A 17974-nucleotide genomic window follows, 5' to 3' on the forward strand; every position below is an offset into this window, starting at 1 on the left:
CGCATAACAGGGCTCACGTCATAAAGCACATAGTTCCGTTTGATAGAAATACGTCCAATTAATGTGCAAAGTCTATGAAATTAAAGGGAGAGGAAAAAGACCTTTTCTTGGAGTAAAATTACAAAAAATTTTATTGTAAGGAAAAAGTGAAAAATCCACTTAGGAATGAGATTATTGATGCTTGTAATACTATTTGAATCGGAAGAAATTCATGGGTGAGAAAAAATTAGCTTTCTCAGGCTGGCTAGACACCAAAACAGTTGCGTCTGCCTACATAGGTACATCAGATCTTCTTGAAAGGCACTTAAAATAAGAGTTATGGTAAAAACTCGATGATCCGTAATTAAATAATTCAAATCAAAGATATTATTTTATTTTATTATTATTATTGGACCTCACCTAGTGTTTCCAGTCAGTTTGGATGATCGAGTTTCTATTTATTACATCTATTAATTCCTGGAAAAATCTTGTAAAAAATTACTCTTAATTGTCATCAAATGCCTAGTCAATTGTAGGATAAATCGATTATTGGTCGATATGATTCAAGACGAAAATAAGAACTTAAAGAGAAACATGAGTACATGGTTTCTTAATATATAAACCGGAGTAAAACAAAGTCGGCAAAATCACTTGCTGGTAGCAATAGAATGCTTATACAACTCAGTTTTAGAGATGTAAAAAAGTTGTTTTCTCTAGAACATTGCGACAGTTCATGATGTAAAAGTTAAGGTTAAACATAATGTTCTATGAGAAAATTTCATCTTATGAAAATAAAACAAAGATTATTTTCTCAGCTTTAAGCATATAAAGATGATGACATAGATTCACTTGCTATAGTAATGGAGCAAATAATAATACTTCGTTTCTCCGTTAAAAAAAACATAATTTCTTCCAGAACAAAACGATTGTTCAAGACATAAAAAATAAATTCAAACGCAACGTTTCTACAAAAAGATGCTATAAAAAATAAAACACTCTTCAACTTCTTACCCTACAAATACAGTAAAAAATATCACAGTAAAATCTTAAAAGCAAAAGCAAATACATTTACGGTCATCTTAGACTTTAAATCCAAGATAAGACCTTTGAAATTCTGACTGAGCTTAACCTAAGAGTGAACTATAACTAATTTTTTATTGTACAGTTTCATGAATCCATTGCTTAATAAATCGGTGGAAATTAAGTTTATTTAATGAAAGTAATTGCGATTCATCATCACACTTTTCAAGGTGCCAGGCCCAAATTTTGTTGGTAGGTTAGCAGTCGACCACAAGCTGAGGCAAGAATGTTGACTTCGTTATTTGATTCCTGATTGATAGTCTGAACAGATGAAGAACTAGGGATAGCTAAAGCCTGCTGTAAAAAAGCTCCACTTGCGTACAGCTTGAGTTGAGCGTATATTTTTCCCAACTTTAAGCCAAAATTAGCGATTATGTTTTGAAACTTACAGTTGACTGTAGCCCAATAAAATTTGGGCCTAGGTCAGTGATTTTATTGTTTTTAAGTGTTTTAAAGTGTATTCCTCTGATGAAATACAAAATGAATTTTTCATGAGGAGAGTTACTCAGTTTATTACTGTAGGAAGGTTTACTTAATGTGCCCCAAGTTTTAAGTAGACACCATAAAAACTTAATTTAAAGTAAGACTACATGACAAACGCACTTTAAATAATACAGAAACAAAAGAAATTTTTTTTAAAAAAACTGGAATTACGATTGAAAAAGCAAAAAAAAAGACCTAACCCTTGTGCAGTCAATAATTAGAGTGTTTATCTTTATATGCAGTTCAAAACTTTTCTGCTTCCATGGAAAAATGCGATTGCAAAATTGTGATTGCCATTTAAACAATCAAGAACATTAAAAAAAAAAAAAACTTGTAAAAACTGATCGACATTAATTAGAACCAAAAATAAGAGTTGAGTAAAAAATATAAGTATTTCGAGTTAAAATTATGAGATTCTTTAAGTTAGAAAAACGTGCATCTGAGGTTTGCAGTGCTGCTCTACAAAAAATGTCTTTTTCAGCCTTTAAGTTTCAGATTCACAGCGGATCAAGTAAATATCTAATTATGAAAGCAACAAAATTTGAAAGTTTTCTACAACTGTACCATCACAGTCGAAGTGATGAACATTAGGTAGGACTGTTGATGGTGGAATTGCACAATAATAAAAAAATCCAAACAAGAGAAAAGCCATTGTGACCAACATGGCAGTGGATATTTTGAACAAAATACGAACAAAATTTAAACTCATTACAGCCAATTTATAAACAAGGAGGCACACAAAAGTTATGTTGCTGGCATATAACAAACACAGTCTAAAACGCAATCTAGCTAAGATGGTTCAGCTTCCACAAACACATACCTTGACAGGCCCGCCTGAAACTCAGCATCCATCTCTTTCTTACTGCATGACCTAATTACAACAAACACTTGAAGACAACGACTTCAGTGCGTTTTTATAAGGAAAACAAGACTGGTCTTGGGAGACAGAGATGAACTCTGCTTATCGCTTGTACCTTGAGATTGTTTTAGTGTATACCACTGACACAGCTTTCATATGCTTCCTCTCTCTCTCTTGACACTTTATGGAATGTTAAAATAATTCCTTTAAAAACTTCCCTGGATACTATTTAGATATAGCTGAGCACTTAAAATCATAGTGTAAATTCTTTTAATACGGCTTGAATTAGAACAAACAAGGCTAAAAGAAACCAACCCTTGTTTTTCATAATGAGTTAGGTACTATTCTAGATAATAAGCCTGCTAGTAACTTCACAGAAGTACCTTCACCACATCAAAATTGTATCAAAACAGAATATTATAAGCAAAATCTCAGGATACAACTTTTTTACATTGAAATAAAAACTGAATGAGTTGCTAACTCTCACAGAAGATTTAATACCTTCTTTTGTTCATGGGAATGAATCCAGAATGGGTGAGTTCCTAACTGCATGACTAAATCGGAATGGTACAACTATTACGAGTCTGTTTGTAAACAGTGCAAACTCTTATAACTATCTTTTATCTTTCATGTTGGATCTCTTAAAGTTTCAACAACGATATAACTTGGAGGATACTTATATATATTCATGCATTAAAAAAATTTTCAAGTTTTCCCTGTGACAGTCGAAATGAAATTAAGGTATTGTGTATTTTTTTCTACACTAAATATGTGGGTGAATAAATCAGAGAGGGCAGAAAAAGACTTGGAGGTCGGCATTTCCAGAAACTTCAAGATAATAAGATTTTTTGGGAGTCAAGTCCACGCCAAATAAGTGTACGTACTTACAGTGTGCGACAGGATATCAGCTGTCTTTCATAACGCATTGAAAAAAAATACAAGAATAAAAATGACTGTATATTCTGTTACACTCTACAAGTGCATACATTTATTTGGTGTGGACTCTATGACCCTTGCGGCTAGGAATGCTTCGTACACACAATAGGTAATGTAAGACTCACCTACCTTCTTTACATTCAAAATAAACTCAAATGTTTCTGAGCTTTTGTTCTGAATTCCAAAATCTTGGAAATAAATAAATGTGTCATGCTAAAAGAACCCCTGCCTAAGGGGTTGTTACAAATATAATACTCAATGTCATTATTGTGACATTCATTTTCGATCCAGCTCTCCGCATTCAGGAGAGTAATTTCCAAGATTCAGCGAATATAAGAGCCTGTCAAGAGAGGCTAGCCTAGGAGACTGAGACTGGTCCAACAATATTTACAGAAGTATCTAGCGAGTTTTTGAAACCTCTGCTGCAATTCTATGGATTATAGATTATTCTCACTGTTCAGGGTGTCGCGGACACTTCCATCACGTCATACTTTCTCTCCTTCTTGCATAAGATAGGATAAAATATCATAGCGTAGTACACGAAAACTCCGGATAAAATTGCTCCTAGAATCAATCCTATGAGGGCCCACGCTGAAATTCCAGAACCCTTAGATTTCTTAGGAGGGACATCTGTAAAAATTATAAGAACATTAGATGATGCAGCAAACACTGACCTATAAGCATGGACTGAACTAAAGGGGCATGTAATCTACTTGGCTCCTTTCAAAAAGTGTAAGAGATTTTGTGAAATAAGTGCACAACATTTTTGCCACCTTTTAAGATTGCATTTTAAGTAATTTTTTGGATAAGAATTCCTGAACTCATTATCGCACCTCCTCTTTTTTCTGTGCCCCCAAGGCCTCTATCGTGGCATGTCTTTCTATTCCCTCCCCTGTCCCTTGGAATTCCCTTGATGAAATGCCTCCAAGTGCCTTCACTCGCGAAAAATTCCTGGTTCCGCTCATGTTTGCAACGAAGGATAGCAATACCATAATTTTGGTGAAATTCACTTACAGTATAGAGTGGATTAAAATTTTTTATTCCACAGAATGGGAAAGAACAAATTTACAGCTTCACAACATTTCCTCAAAAGAGACCTGTAGTCTACAATAGACCATTGGACATGGTGCAAATTTTAACATTTTGATACTGATTATCATATCAAAATTTCATATAGAACATGATTTGTGCGACGGAAATCATTGGAACTAACTCCTGATCAAGATATAAACGTTGTTCAAAGCATTAATTCCAACTTCCTGCTCATGAAAGAAAAACCCTAGTCTACTTGAATCAAATCGCACACTGAACATTAGAGTAAGTAACTATTTTTGGAGCCTAAAAATATGGCAACCTCAATCTCACCATTTCAGCTCAGCTATTACACTTTGAACATCAGAGGCAGAGAGGGAACATTGCTCATTTAAGTAAGATGCTTGCCAAAACTGTTGTTGCAATATTTGATTCACGTATACTCTGGTTTCTTGTGAGTGGAAAATTCAAAATTTCCGTAACCATGTAAAAACTTCAATATTTTAATTAGGAGTAACTTTCAGCAATTTTTGTTGCCTGAATTGTCTTTTGCATCAAATTTTGTTGAGAAAACATCTATCAGAATGCTAGAATTTGTATCTTCTGGTGGTTCATTTGAAACAAAGGAATAGACATGCCTATAGTCTCCAACATGTTAACACAGGGGGGGGAAAAAGCTTAAGTAAAAGTATTTCGAAAATTACCTCTGCCTTTTTGACTTTTAGGTGGAACTGAATCCGAGAGACCCCACCCGCCATTTAAGTTCTGGTGAAACTCCATTTCCTTAGCGTTTTCAGCTTTGTATGTCCTCACATTTGACCTTCCATTCGATGTATTTTTGCCAGGGCCGCCAAGACATTCAGTCAGACCAACACAAACTATGAAAAAAAGTTATAACATCATTAGATCAATTTATAGGTACATTGAGAAGAAAGTAGAAAGCTTCTGTGCTTGCCCTGATGAGAACAAAAAACATTATGCATTATCACAGAAATGTAACATTACCCTGCTGTTATTCATGAACCCTACATTTAACTGAGATTGCCCACCATCTGAGAAGAGCAGACCATGGTTCCTATCCGAGGCGGATAAACAATGGTGGTCACATTTTGATACGAGGCACCATTTTTAAGACTCGTGATGTGTGGTGAGTACAGGATTTGCAGTACAATTCAAATGTATCCAATGCCATCTGACATCAAGCAAGTACTGGATACAACCTCTTTGTTTGCGTCTGTCTTGGTTTCCACCAAGTTATAATTAAGGTGATCTGTCGAGGTTTCTGACATGGTGGAACTGGCATGCCATATATCCAAAGACATTGAATCACGTAGACTGTGTCCGGCTTGGTTGAGTACGGGCTCAGCGAGACAAAATTTCTTGGAACTCCATGCTGTGCGGGCAGAGAGGGGGAGAGAGCGTGTGTCCCAAGTGCTCTAGGTGACTGCGGGGAAGCAATAGGAAATTCCTTCGCGCGCTCAGTTTTTCAAAGATATCTTGTTTAGAGTCCATTTATAGATAAAATTCTTAAGAAGTTAAGTTTTATTACACATGATTTTACAACCAAGTAGCAACGTTTCATTTTTCCGAACTAATTATTGACCGAGAAAAAAAGCCTCACAGTCCGACAAAAATTCACTGAATCCGTTATTGCGCATGTGCAGATGTGCGCAATTGGGACACATGAACTCATCAGTGCAATCGATGATAGGTCCAGTGCGCCATGCAAATTTTTCAAAGATATCTCGCTTTCCGTAACACACGATGCACAGTCTACAAGATTCAATGTTTTTGCATATATTGCATCGGTTATGTTAAAATCTTGGCTGATTCTGAACTCATGGCCAAAAAAAGGACAACAGCCCCTGCGCATGAGCCTAAAAATCATTCTAAACCAAAAACTTGGTAAAATTCAAAGAAGTTTATGGCATTATCAACGCAATATATCACACGCCAGTTCGACTGGGTCAGAGGCCGTGACCAATCACCCTCAGGATTCCTGCGACTTACACCTGCGTTTGGCTAGAGTAAAAACGGCTACATTACAACTAATCATATTCCACTGCGGTCCATTTAAGAGAAATAACTAAAAGTTGATCTATTCAAAATCCTAACCTATAGCCAGCGATTCATGACAATTCACGACACGGTAGGCAAACCGTGCTCTTCTGGGAAACTCTCAGTTTATAGCCTGGAAAGTCTCATTTATCTACGTTGATTAGCAACTTATCTGAATGGAAACACATGAATTACTCGGAACTGTTCGGTTACTGAAGCGAGTTCGGTAGATTCATTTCAGTACTGTTAGGAATAAGTAGGTATCAGTACTTACGTAGAAAAAAAGCAACAAGACAAAAACTATGCCGAATCAACATGGTAGTGGAGTGTGCAAACAATATCCTACGAGATCAGGCCTTTGCAAAGAGAGAAAATTAAGCGTAAACAGAGAGGACCTGAGAGGATTAACAAATTACATGAACTGCAATTGAGTGAGCAAACAAGAAAGGGAACACGAGAGATTCGAGATGAAATATTACTGTATTCTTCAATGAAACTCTGAATCTCAAGCTACTTGAACAATAAAAGGCACTGCTGAAACACACTTAAATTACAGCAAAATTAGTTGAAAAAGATTCGGGATTCCGCGAATTCGTGAAGATCGCATGGGAGACGCGAGAAATTCCTTCCTGTTTACATTACGCTGCAGTGTTGTCAAATTGTGTCACCTTATCATTGACATGTAAATAAAGTTGAATTTAGAATTCTTTCATTTGGCAACGCGTATAGAAAAAATGTGGTTCACTCAAATGATCCCGGGAAATTTGAATTAAGCATACGTATATTACACACAAATTACACATCGCACCTTTTCGGAATTTTTGGAATCAAGAGGAACAGCAAATCGACTCTGTGGAGCTTCCGAACCACGTTTCTTCGTTGCGGTGTTTTAAAATTTCCGCTTCTATTTTATTCTTTCGAAAGAGAAAAATCAACATCATTCCTAAGAATTTTTACAGGATTTTCTTTGCTTTGAGAAGAAACATCATGGCGCAGTATTCAAGAATTCCTGTGGTGAAGTTTCCCACTTAAAAATTAAAGTTATGAGAGGAAATCTACAACATATCAAACCGAAATATACAGGGCTCGAGAGTTCACTGTGTCGCGACAGACTCGAGTGCTCATTCTAACCAGTTCAATTATAAACTGCCAGAGACTCTGTCGAAAAGTGCAAATAGCGCATTTCTGACGATTTTTGTACTGACTGTAAATTAGAGTGCAAATGAAATTATAAATAAGGTAGAAGGCTCGTTCTTACCCACATAATGTGTTTTCTTCTTTTCCATTGAATATATTTGACGGCTCTTTCCAATTTCTTGACATACATCTCCTAATCTATTCCCACTGATTCTCCCGAAAACCCTTTCTTTTAGTTAATGAATGATAGTTGCCCTTTCTGCGAAAATAATTCTACGATCTTGTCTGATAACAGGAAAAATAAAGTCTTAATACTTGTTTCCCGCAGATGACTCTCCCATCCAAAAAAGAAGGTAAAATTTTACTTTGCCACTTGCAAAAGAAAAAAATGTGCATGGATGAAATGGACTAAATTAATTTAAAGGAGGCTTTTAGGAACCCTCCTGCAGAAAGCAACAACTGGTTTAATTACCAAAATCTTTGCAAAGGTAGCAGTTCGAAACTATCGAGAAATTTCAATCTTTGAATCAAATGCACACTAAATATCTTAATGCTGTGGTATACCAAAACTGACGATGTTGTGTATTTGCTCAGGAACTTAAGTAAGCCCATATCACTGCTGCTTCAACAAGAATTTAGGAGGCCATCATAGAGCAAATAATTCTTGTCATTTTCCGGTCAATGTGTCACAAATGCCTTTTATGTTACGCTTGGATGCTACATATGTTGCCAGACACCTCAATATTGTTCTAATTTTTTCTTGAGAACTTTTGCACTTAGGTACTGTCATGAAAATTTCAGGATTTCATCTTGATGACAAAAAAAATATTAGGTACAATTTTCAAGTAATTCTGTTCATTCTTTTTCCCGTAAAATATTGGACAAATTTTGCGATAAAGTGCTCAAGCTAAAATGGCGCTCGTGATATTTTGGCCGAAAGGTGATTACTTACTTTCAGAATGATCTGCACATCATGAACTCAAAAGGGAACCTGAGAAAAGAACAACCAGGCTTAAAATTAAATTAATAAATATATTGATTCACAGATTCTTAATTTTTGAAAGTACAGTTTCATTGGATGAAAAAAAAATGGGCTTAACAACAAATAAACACGTATCTAAGATACAATTTATAATAAATGGAACTTCACATCTAATGTGAGACAGAAAGTTGTATCTTCATGGATTGTAAAACAATTAAAACAGGAGGCGCACATAAACGACGATGGGGTAAGGTTTATAAAACCACACAATTAAAAAAGTGATGAAATGAAGTTATTGCAGGCGTTCAATCCTTGGTCTGGATGTACTTGATCAGATCTATGACTCTGCTGGAGTAACCATACTCGTTATCGTACCTGAAAATGAAAAATTTGATCGGATGTAGAAAAAACTTCTGCTGAATAAAGCAATGTGATCTTCAATGGGCCTGTTGCAAACTTTTGCTAGAGCAAAAATAAGAGTTGTCTCTTACAGATAATGCCTCAAAAATCACGATGAGCGCATTGGCAAACTCTGAAATGCACTCATAACTTCACAATCTGTGTAAGAAATTTGCGGTTTTTTGAGCTTCCCGCTTCGAAAACGATACTACAGTACAGGTGAACATTTTGTTAGAGGAGTCGTTCCATTGGCGGCAATACTCATCATGGCCGACGCCAGTCCGCCAAAACACGTGTGATGGGACGAGATAACACCTGAACAGGATTAAACCAGATAACAATCGGCGTTTACGTTCATATTTTCCTCGCCCGCCTAAATTGACCTTGAGCTCTCCTCGAATTACGCGAGGAACTGCGCAAGCGTCGGTCATGATGAATAATTCCGACGATGGAGCGACTCCTCAAGCAAAATGTTCACCTGTGCAGTAGTATCGTTTTTGAAGCGGGAAGCTCAAAATAACGCAAATTTCTTGCGCAGATTGTAAATTTATGGGTGCATTTCAGACTTTGCCGATGCGCTCATCGTGATTTTTGAGGCATTATCTATAGGAAACAACTCTTCATTCTGCTCTAGCAAAAGTTTGCAACAGGCCCATTGAGGAAAAAATAGGATGTTTGCTAATCTCAGTGGATACAATTCTTTGTCTTTACATTGTATATTTAGGCTAAACTTGAGATAATTCCCGACTCATGGGAGTCAAAGTGAAAAAGCCATGGTTTCTAGCTCATTTTAGAACTGACCCCAAAGTTCTCAAATAATTCAAGTTTTAAATTATTTTAAATCATTCGTCTGGAAGGGGGTGAGAACTCCTTTGGAGAAAGTTAGAAGAAAGAGATAAAAGTTAAAATGGTTCAACATTTCTACTAGAGGCTTTGAAGATTTGTATTTTCTGTACAATTTTTTTTTCAAGTGAGATTTGTAGTTGTATTTTCTCGATTTTTGCCAGATATCGAAAAGAAGCCTTTAAATTTCATTGACCTGGCAATAACAAAAAGTAACAAAAAATTTAATATAAACTCCTCCAGAAAATTGGAAAGATTAATTTTTGGAATGAAGAGGCTGAGGCTTATGAAGATATTTCTAAAAATGACAAGTATCTTACCAAGAGATAAGTTTCACGAATTTGTTGTTAAGAGAGATTCCAGCCTTGGCGTCAAAGATGGAGGACTGGGTGTCACCGATGAAATCAGAAGATACAACATCATCCTCGGTGTAACCTAAGATACCCTTCAGTGGACCCTCAGCTGCGGCCTTGACCTTAGCTTTGATTTCATCGTAGGTTGCATCTTTGCCCAATCTAAAACAAAAATCAAGTCAATTACTTACTTAGGACTCAAGAGCTGCTTTCGGGCACACCCTCATAGATATTCGCTTGAGAGTGAGTAACTTTTATCTGCTACTTCCTTATCTACCAACGACTTCAGGGACTTAAGATTTGATTCAAGTGCAAGACATTGCATTGGAGCAATTGAATTCGCACATCAAGTGGAATAAGCAGATTGTTTTTTAAATGGAGAGGGGAAACAAACCAAAAAAAAAAAAAAACAAAAAAAAAACCCTGAGAGTGAGGCAAATTGGCTTTTCTATAAAAGCAGAAGAAAACGTGAAATGTGTCTAAATATAATTTTGAATTTTTTTAGTTTTATTATTTTATTTTGTATTAAATTTTTGAGTAAGGTTTGAGATATGTAGAGACTTAATTGTAACTTTTTTTTCCAGATGTAGAGGGACTTAATTTTAAAAGAATGAAGCATTTTCAATGATGGCTTCTTAGAACAAAGTGAAATTTCTGTTAATTTATCTGAAAAACTATGAACAGGTATTTTAGTGTATGTGCACTTTGACATGAGAAAAAGCGAGTCTCTCTGCATCTGGGTACTTTTATCCATTGTTTTTCAATCAAGTTCCTTGCTGAGAGCTTTGTCACAAAGGACAGCAATATACTAACTTTTTACAAAGTTAAAATGATATTGGCTTGACGGACTGGAGTTTTAAGTGTATGAGAGAAAATATTATTGCTTCTCAAGAATACGAATGCCTTTCACACACAAAAATAGGTGAGCACATAATTCATTTTCAATTATCCAAATGGATGTGCTGTGGTTAGATTGAGAAGATATTATTGAAAAAACTTACCGAACTGTCAAGTCAACGACTGAGACATTGGCGACAGGAACACGGAAAGCCATACCGGTGAGTTTTCCATTCAAAGAGGGAATGACTTTTCCTACAGCTTTGGCTGCACCAGTGGCAGCTGGAATGATGTTTTGGGCAGCACCTCTGCCATCACGCCATAACTAAAATAAAAGAGGGTTGAGTGTGATGACATGGTAAAAATTGAAATTTATTTAATAAAAATAGTATACATTTTTTTTTTAAATTGTGAACCACACATCTGCTTTTAGGTTCTACAGTGCCAAGTCTTGTTGCGTAATGTTTTCTATTTTCAGGATATTCTATGTGTTACAACAAAAAAAGGGATTCATAGGGTAAAGAAACTTGAGTAGCATCTCAGTGGGCTATGTTCTTCGGGTGACTCAACATGAAGCAATTTCAGTTGAAGAATGAAGTCTTCAAAGGGCTGAGCCAGGACTGATTGCCAATTGAAGATACAAGCGTATAGTATCATTGAATGTGAAGTGTAATCTTCAAATGTATCGACTTGCGAATTTTACACCAATATAGCCTTCCTTGTCTTCTTTTCAGCAATGTGTCACAGCTGAGGGATGGTCATTAGAAAATTTTGCGTATCCTTTTCCCAGGAGGATTAACGATTTAAAAGAGAAAGAGGTGGGGGGAGATATCATAACCTTTGGGATGAAAACATGATCCATCAATTGCAATTTTCCAAAAATTGTGCCTTTCCATAAAACATCCAAAATAGCACAGAATTTTCCCTCCCTCTAAAAAATATTTACTAAGTCCTGTGCAGGTTACTTAGGTTTCATCAAGATAATGGATCAGAACATCTCAACGCAAGTGTAAGTTCCAGCAGGAAGGTGACACAATCTTGAACTGCAATGTAGGCACTTACATATTAGTCGAATAAAAACCTGAGACCCTTACCAATTTTATTATAATCTCTTTGTGTTGATAGACAAACTTAAGTAACTTACTTTTCCAGATGGGCCATCAACAGTCTTTTGTGTGGCTGTTGTGGCGTGAACAGTGGTCATCAGACCCTCAACAATTTCGAAGTTGTCGTGGATGACCTTGGCGAGAGGAGCCAAGCAGTTGGTTGTGCATGATGCATTGGAAATGACTTTGTAAGAGGGGTCATATGCTTCGAGGTTGACACCAACAACGAACATGGGTGCGTCAGCACTTGGGGCAGAGATGATGACTTTCTTTGCACCACCTTCCAAGTGAGCCTGGAAGCAAAAAAGACTCAATGAATACAAATTACAAGTTGTGATACCTACGGGGCGTTTTCAGCTAAAGGGACAAAAATTTGTGGCCACTTTTTTTTCTGTATCATATTTATTTATTTTTTTATTCCGAGGATCCATTAACACGGTTGTCCTAAAAATTTCTGAGAGGAAAAACCTCATTGAATTAAACGCTAATACTTGCAGTAAGCTATTGTCAAAATTTACATCGGTGTGTCAAAAATGAATGACTGGTAAGTAAGACTTATTAATTGACTGGTGGATTTAAATGGGAGAAGACATTTTTTAAGTGGGATAGAACTGAGTGTTGCATAATTCATTGTATGGAAGGAACCAAGTCTAATCTATTCCAAACAAAAACTAGTTCCAAAGCCAAACTGCATTCACCTGCCTTGACATTGGACTTGACTCTAGCACACGCTGGTTTGGCTCATAGACTCAACTACAGCCTTCACCTTGACAAGGTTAAATATCAAACAAACAGCCGCTCTATTTTTCCTCCTTCTTCTTTCTTCTCCTAACAATGATAAGACTGACTTAGAACTTCTCTCTTTCTCTGCTCAAATCTCATGAATATCCAAGCACTGATTTAGTGTTGTAATTTTTTTCACAGAATCACTTGTTATTCACTACCTACCTACACTTAAATTTACACAAATTACATTGCTTGTAAAGGAGAACCGAAAATTCATCTCCAGAAAATGGTGTGTTCTCCGGTATTTGCCTATTTAAGGTTGGTTTTAAAGGAAGAGAGGGATAACTATTATTTTAAATAATGACAACCATTTTTTAGGGTAAAATTTCCCTCCTGAACATTGCTTCTTGTATGAAAGCCACATAATTATCCTCAAAAATGGTAACACTATTTCTGGGTTAATTCTACTACTTAAAACTCCTATTCATATAATAATAGATAATTATACAAAAACTGGCCACAAAGTCATCAGGAAGTTCATTTGCTTGAAACTACTTCCTTTACCCACATCAAATAAATAACTCGTTGAGTATATTTGTTGAGAAATAATATTTTAAGAAATGTTTATTCTCATTGATGCCTTTTTAAATTATTTTCTTGCTCTTAATCTTTCCAACCTTTTCCACATTATTAAATACTTGCTTTTCTTTTCATCAATTGATTTTATTAAAAGCCATCTTTTATACAAGAGAACTGGCTATTACATTTTAGCCTGATGTTTTACATGAGCTCATTTCCTGAATTTCATTCAGTTCAATTCTTATTATTGTTATGGAAATTTTAAAGTGGAGAGATGATCCAGACAACCAACGTAGGCTTACTTCAATAAGAGTCATTGAAAACTTACGGAGGCCTTGTCGATGGTTGTGAACACACCAGTGGATTCTACAACGTATTCGGCACCAGCCTTGCTCCATGGAATGGCCTTGGGGTCACGTTCAGAGAAAACGTGGATTTTGTTTCCTGTAATGGAAGTGAAAATTAGAGTGAGAGAAAAGGGAGAGGCAAATGAGAAATAATACAAAATACGGCAAAGTGATGCTTTTTTCCTGACATGAATTTAATAAGTATTCTTTTGAATTGGAAGTGCCGAGTGCAAAGGACGTATAGAACAGATTGCAATTTTTCATCATTTTAATTTTCTGATCGAGAGAATTTGTTTGAAGACTTTTTCGTGACATGTTTAACAATATTTAAACGGAAATAATCCACTCAGTAGTTGTGATATATTTATGCTGGATGGAAAAAAACTGAGTTTGCAAACAGCAATGTGTGCTATCTGAGATGGAAACACAGAATAATGTTGGTCTAAACGATGGAAAGCTAATCTTACCGTTGACAATCAAGAAGTCTCCCTCAGCCTTGACCTCACCCTTGAAGCGTCCGTGGGTGGAATCATACTTGAACAAGTAGATCATGTAGTCTAGACCAATGAAGGGGTCATTGATGGCAACAACCTGAAAGAACAGTTAAAATTATCAATATTCTGTTGCAAGTAAATTACTAAAAAAATTGTTTTGCTCTTAATAGTTTAATTACTTTTAGTGAATACTTAAAAGTACCGCTAGTGAAGTGTTACTACATAGATCTACTCCAGTATAGCGCTGAAAAGATTACTTTGAAGTTTTTTTTGGTTTTTAATGACTTTCATAATGTACTTAGGTCTTTTTCCCTGCTTAAATCCTCCTGTTGAGAACTGTAGAAAGTATTAAATTACTTCAGTTGCATGCATAATTTCTATCTAAAATATTAAAATTCAGTTTCTTCTGGAAAATCATTACTTCTTGTGCTATACACACACAAATTGATAACAATTGTGCTGATCTGTTCTCCCACAAGCCTGTAAGCTTGTGAATTAATGGTCATCCTTCTAATAAAATTATTTGCATGAATAGAAAACATATGAGCTGGCAGTATTTTCCTCAGATAATGTAAAGGATCCACTTTGAAGTTGAAGATTCAAGAGATAAAATCTAAGAGAGAAGAAAGTACCTTGGCTCCACGTTCCAAGGAGGCTCTCAAGACCAAACGACCAATACGGCCAAATCCGTTGATTCCAATGTTAGACATGTTGATTTAGAGTAATTCTGAAAGAATAACCAGTACAGAAAATTTAGTTAAAAATTCAAGGATCAAGGAAATTGCAAAGGTTTTCAAGCCTAAGAATACCGTAAAATGAGGCAACTCTAGGTCATGCTGTTAGTAAAAAAGTGTTTCATTGAGGCAAAAAAGTTTTTTGATGATGCATTGCATAATTTTTCAGGCTTTCAGTCATAGCAGTAAAATTTTCTTTAATCTTGAACAATACACTCTTATCAGCAGGTAATCAAGGTACATTAAGTTAGTGATCGATATCAATAAGCATGTCAGTCTTCCAAATGAAGGCAGGGCTCCAAAACTTGAAAAATTAATTTGTGATTCTTCAGGTAGTTCACAAGTTCGCAAGCAGCATTTCTGAATCCACTATGAAAACATCAACAACGCCCCCCTTCCTCCACACTTAGAAAGAGATAGGAGCAATTCTCGTGATAATAATAATAGGGAAAGATGAAAAGGTGATGTAACTGATCATAGAATTTTCCTAAAAGAGGATCCCTCATTAATTTTCATTGTTGAAATGGTCTTAACCACTTTTTTTGCAATTCATTTCACCCCTAGGTAGTATTCATGGACTCCAGATTCCCCCCCCCCTCTCCATCCCTGCTCAATAACCAGCTTGCTAAGGTAGCTCCAGCATGAGCCGATCAATGTAAGTACGCCTGACCAGGCATTGAACCCAAGATCCCCTAATAATGGGGCCAACAGCAACACGGCATTGGCAATGAACATCAGAAAAATTGGAGAGACTTTTTTCCAATCTCTACCTTGGGAGGATAATAAAATGCAGTTGATAAGGGAGAGATTTCAGTATCTCTCACTGGTTCGTTTGATTTAAGCACGGCATCTGTTATCAGCAGAAATGGAGGGCAAACATGTTATCACAGGATTGAGAGGAGTAAAAATAGTGGAGATGGTGCACCTTTCGGATGCACGATCTGTTCTTATCTTTTATTTAGAGTTCACACTTGTCTACTTGTCCAAAATTAATACAAGAGGAATATCTAATATTTGACAGCTACACTCTATGGAAGTAACTGATGTACCTGGGCGACATATTTTAGAAGATCAACTCTCTTCCTCCTAGAAATGAAGTTGGGACTTACAAATGTTTTGACAGTAGCCATTCACTATTTATATCCTTGTTGAAGGATGTTCGATAATAGTGAACCACTTTACGCAGCAAATGCAGCCATGGTAGGTAAATAAAAAATTGACATAACTAAACCAAATCTCATAATCATCACCTCTCAAGTTCAGGAATCCATTGTGAAAAAGATTATCATACATTTAGACGAAGGAGATAGGTACCGATGATGAAAGTATCTAACTACCTATTTCCATCCGCACCTTGGCGAACCTCTTCAACTAGTTAGTAGAGTGTGGATTTTCTTCATTCTATGATGTAAAATATTCTCAGAAGAACTTTGCGCAAAAAAGTTGAGAAATATTGAGCACGGTTGTAAAGATAGCAATACCATATAATACTTTAATCAGATGATTATTTTGATCGGGAAATATTCTCTGAAAAAATGAGATCTGTGGTGATTTCATTATCTATGTGCAGTATAACCTTGAGTCAGAAGTGATAAAGGTGATGGGAAATTCAGGGTACACCGATTTTATCCGAATTCTAACAACAGTAGATGAAGTGTTTAAACTAAAGCTAGGGATACACAGGAAAAAATTTGGACATTGAAAGCATTGCATCACATACAGCAAGTCATCCTCTTGTGCCATAATACGGCAGGACTGAGAATCAGAATGGGATGAAGATGAAATGAGTACAGCCTTACGCTGGCTGCGCCGAAATGATCACCACTATCCGAAGGTGAAGGGGTAATTAAGTCACGACAGAGTAATTTCCCAATCTTCATACAGATTTCAGCACCGAATTGTCAGGCGAATATATCTGAAACTAGGTATGATCATGGTACCACCTCCTTGATAAGAGAGAGACATTTGAAAAACAATTTACTTCCTGTTATCTCTAGGCAGTCATGCATCATGGAGTTAGACCCAGATCTGCGACGAGGGACATATAATCAAGTTTGAACAGATAGAATAGGAAATATGAATGAGAAATTATGCAGAATAACTTGACGATACAATTTCAGGGACTCAAAAATCCCTGATTAAGGAAAGTTTGACAAGCACCTACGGAGTGGCCATGCAAGAGATTGATAAGCCAGGACCACTGAATAGTGAAATCTGATAGCCTACATTTTGGCGCTTGACAAGATTAAAGAAAATTCTTGGGAAATTGAATAAAAGAAGAAAGGGGGAAAACGAAAAGGATAAATGATATGGACAAGGGAGGAGCATGATGCAACGCTTAGGGGGAAGCGTGAAACAAACACCGGGAAGAGTGGTTAGGCGGCTTATTACACGGGAAATCAATATAAAAAGTGTGAAATAATGCGTAATGACAACTATTGTATTGAAATTTGGAAGAAGGGTAAAGAAAAATTAAACTTTTCAACTTACATTTTTCAGTAAAGGAGGAACACAACCACTTGGCTTGGGCAGAGGAGTCAAATGAAGGACAATCGAATGCTGTTGGGTGGATGGGTGGCTAGGTCGTTCACAGTCAGTTCACACAGACCGCACAGTTGTTCACCGCGCAGGTTCCGAGGATCGGTTCCGGAAAAGAGCGAATCGCAGAAACGAACGACTCCACTCGAACGATTTAGGAATCGCTCCGCCTTTTCGACTCTGACATTGTACTTACATTCGTTCTTGAAAGCTTAAGTACCAGATCCAATTCCTAATAAAATTAAGAAATGAGAAAATATCAAAATATAATCAATAAGAAAATAATGTGAAGAAATTGAGAAAATTAATTATTAAAATAATTATTTTTACAGAAAATAAAGTAATGTAAATATTTTTTTCGATGCTGAACACGAAAAAAATGCGAGTTCTGTGTTTTAGTTTTGCCTTCAAACTATTTAACGGCAACTTACACTACATGACTACATGAGCGTTGCGCATTGTATACCCTCCA

At 36.2% G+C, this 17974-nt stretch overlaps 2 protein-coding genes across 2 annotated transcripts; both read right to left on the bottom strand.

Moving 5' to 3' along the window:
* Positions 1 to 941: 941 nt before the first annotated feature.
* Positions 942 to 7066, bottom strand: LOC109042440 (uncharacterized). The gene is made up of 3 exons (XM_019059176.2): positions 6702 to 7066; positions 5074 to 5247; positions 942 to 3967 (listed from the first exon to the last, which is right to left on the bottom strand). Exons 1-3 carry the CDS (start codon positions 6742 to 6744, stop codon positions 3795 to 3797), a joined length of 390 nt encoding a protein of 129 aa, XP_018914721.2. The 5' UTR covers positions 6745 to 7066; the 3' UTR covers positions 942 to 3794.
* A 1510-nt stretch (positions 7067 to 8576) lies between these two features.
* On the bottom strand, positions 8577 to 17656 carry LOC109042441 (glyceraldehyde-3-phosphate dehydrogenase 1). Its single transcript, XM_019059177.2, has 8 exons — positions 17455 to 17656; positions 14863 to 14957; positions 14204 to 14327; positions 13718 to 13833; positions 12123 to 12377; positions 11143 to 11303; positions 10109 to 10303; positions 8577 to 8921 (listed from the first exon to the last, which is right to left on the bottom strand). Exons 2-8 carry the CDS (start codon positions 14938 to 14940, stop codon positions 8852 to 8854), a joined length of 999 nt encoding a protein of 332 aa, XP_018914722.1. The 5' UTR covers positions 14941 to 14957; positions 17455 to 17656; the 3' UTR covers positions 8577 to 8851.
* Between the last annotated feature and the right edge of the window lie 318 nt (positions 17657 to 17974).

This window comes from Bemisia tabaci, chromosome 4 (assembly GCF_918797505.1).
Source record: "Bemisia tabaci chromosome 4, PGI_BMITA_v3".
In the NCBI taxonomy this organism is placed as follows: Eukaryota; Metazoa; Arthropoda; class Insecta; order Hemiptera; family Aleyrodidae; genus Bemisia; species Bemisia tabaci.

What these genes read in the sequence shown, in the direction of transcription:
- LOC109042441 (XM_019059177.2), bottom strand. Translation starts at nt 14,940, where the DNA reads ATGTCTAACATTGGAATCAACGGATTTGGCCGTATTGGTCGTTTGGTC. An exon ending in AGACTTCTTGATTGTCAACG is followed by an intron (nt 13,834 to 14,203) that starts GTAAGATTAGCT and finishes CTTCCATTACAG; the next exon opens with GAAACAAAATCCACGTTTTC. An exon ending in CAACCATCGACAAGGCCTCC is followed by an intron (nt 12,378 to 13,717) that starts GTAAGTTTTCAA and finishes TTTTGCTTCCAG; the next exon opens with GCTCACTTGGAAGGTGGTGC.
- LOC109042440 (XM_019059176.2), bottom strand. Translation starts at nt 6,744, where the DNA reads ATGTTGATTCGGCATAGTTTTTGTCTTGTTGCTTTTTTTCTAC. An exon ending in TCTTGTTGCTTTTTTTCTAC is followed by an intron (nt 5,248 to 6,701) that starts GTAAGTACTGAT and finishes TTTTTTTCATAG; the next exon opens with TTTGTGTTGGTCTGACTGAA. An exon ending in TAAAAGTCAAAAAGGCAGAG is followed by an intron (nt 3,968 to 5,073) that starts GTAATTTTCGAA and finishes TAATTTTTACAG; the next exon opens with ATGTCCCTCCTAAGAAATCT.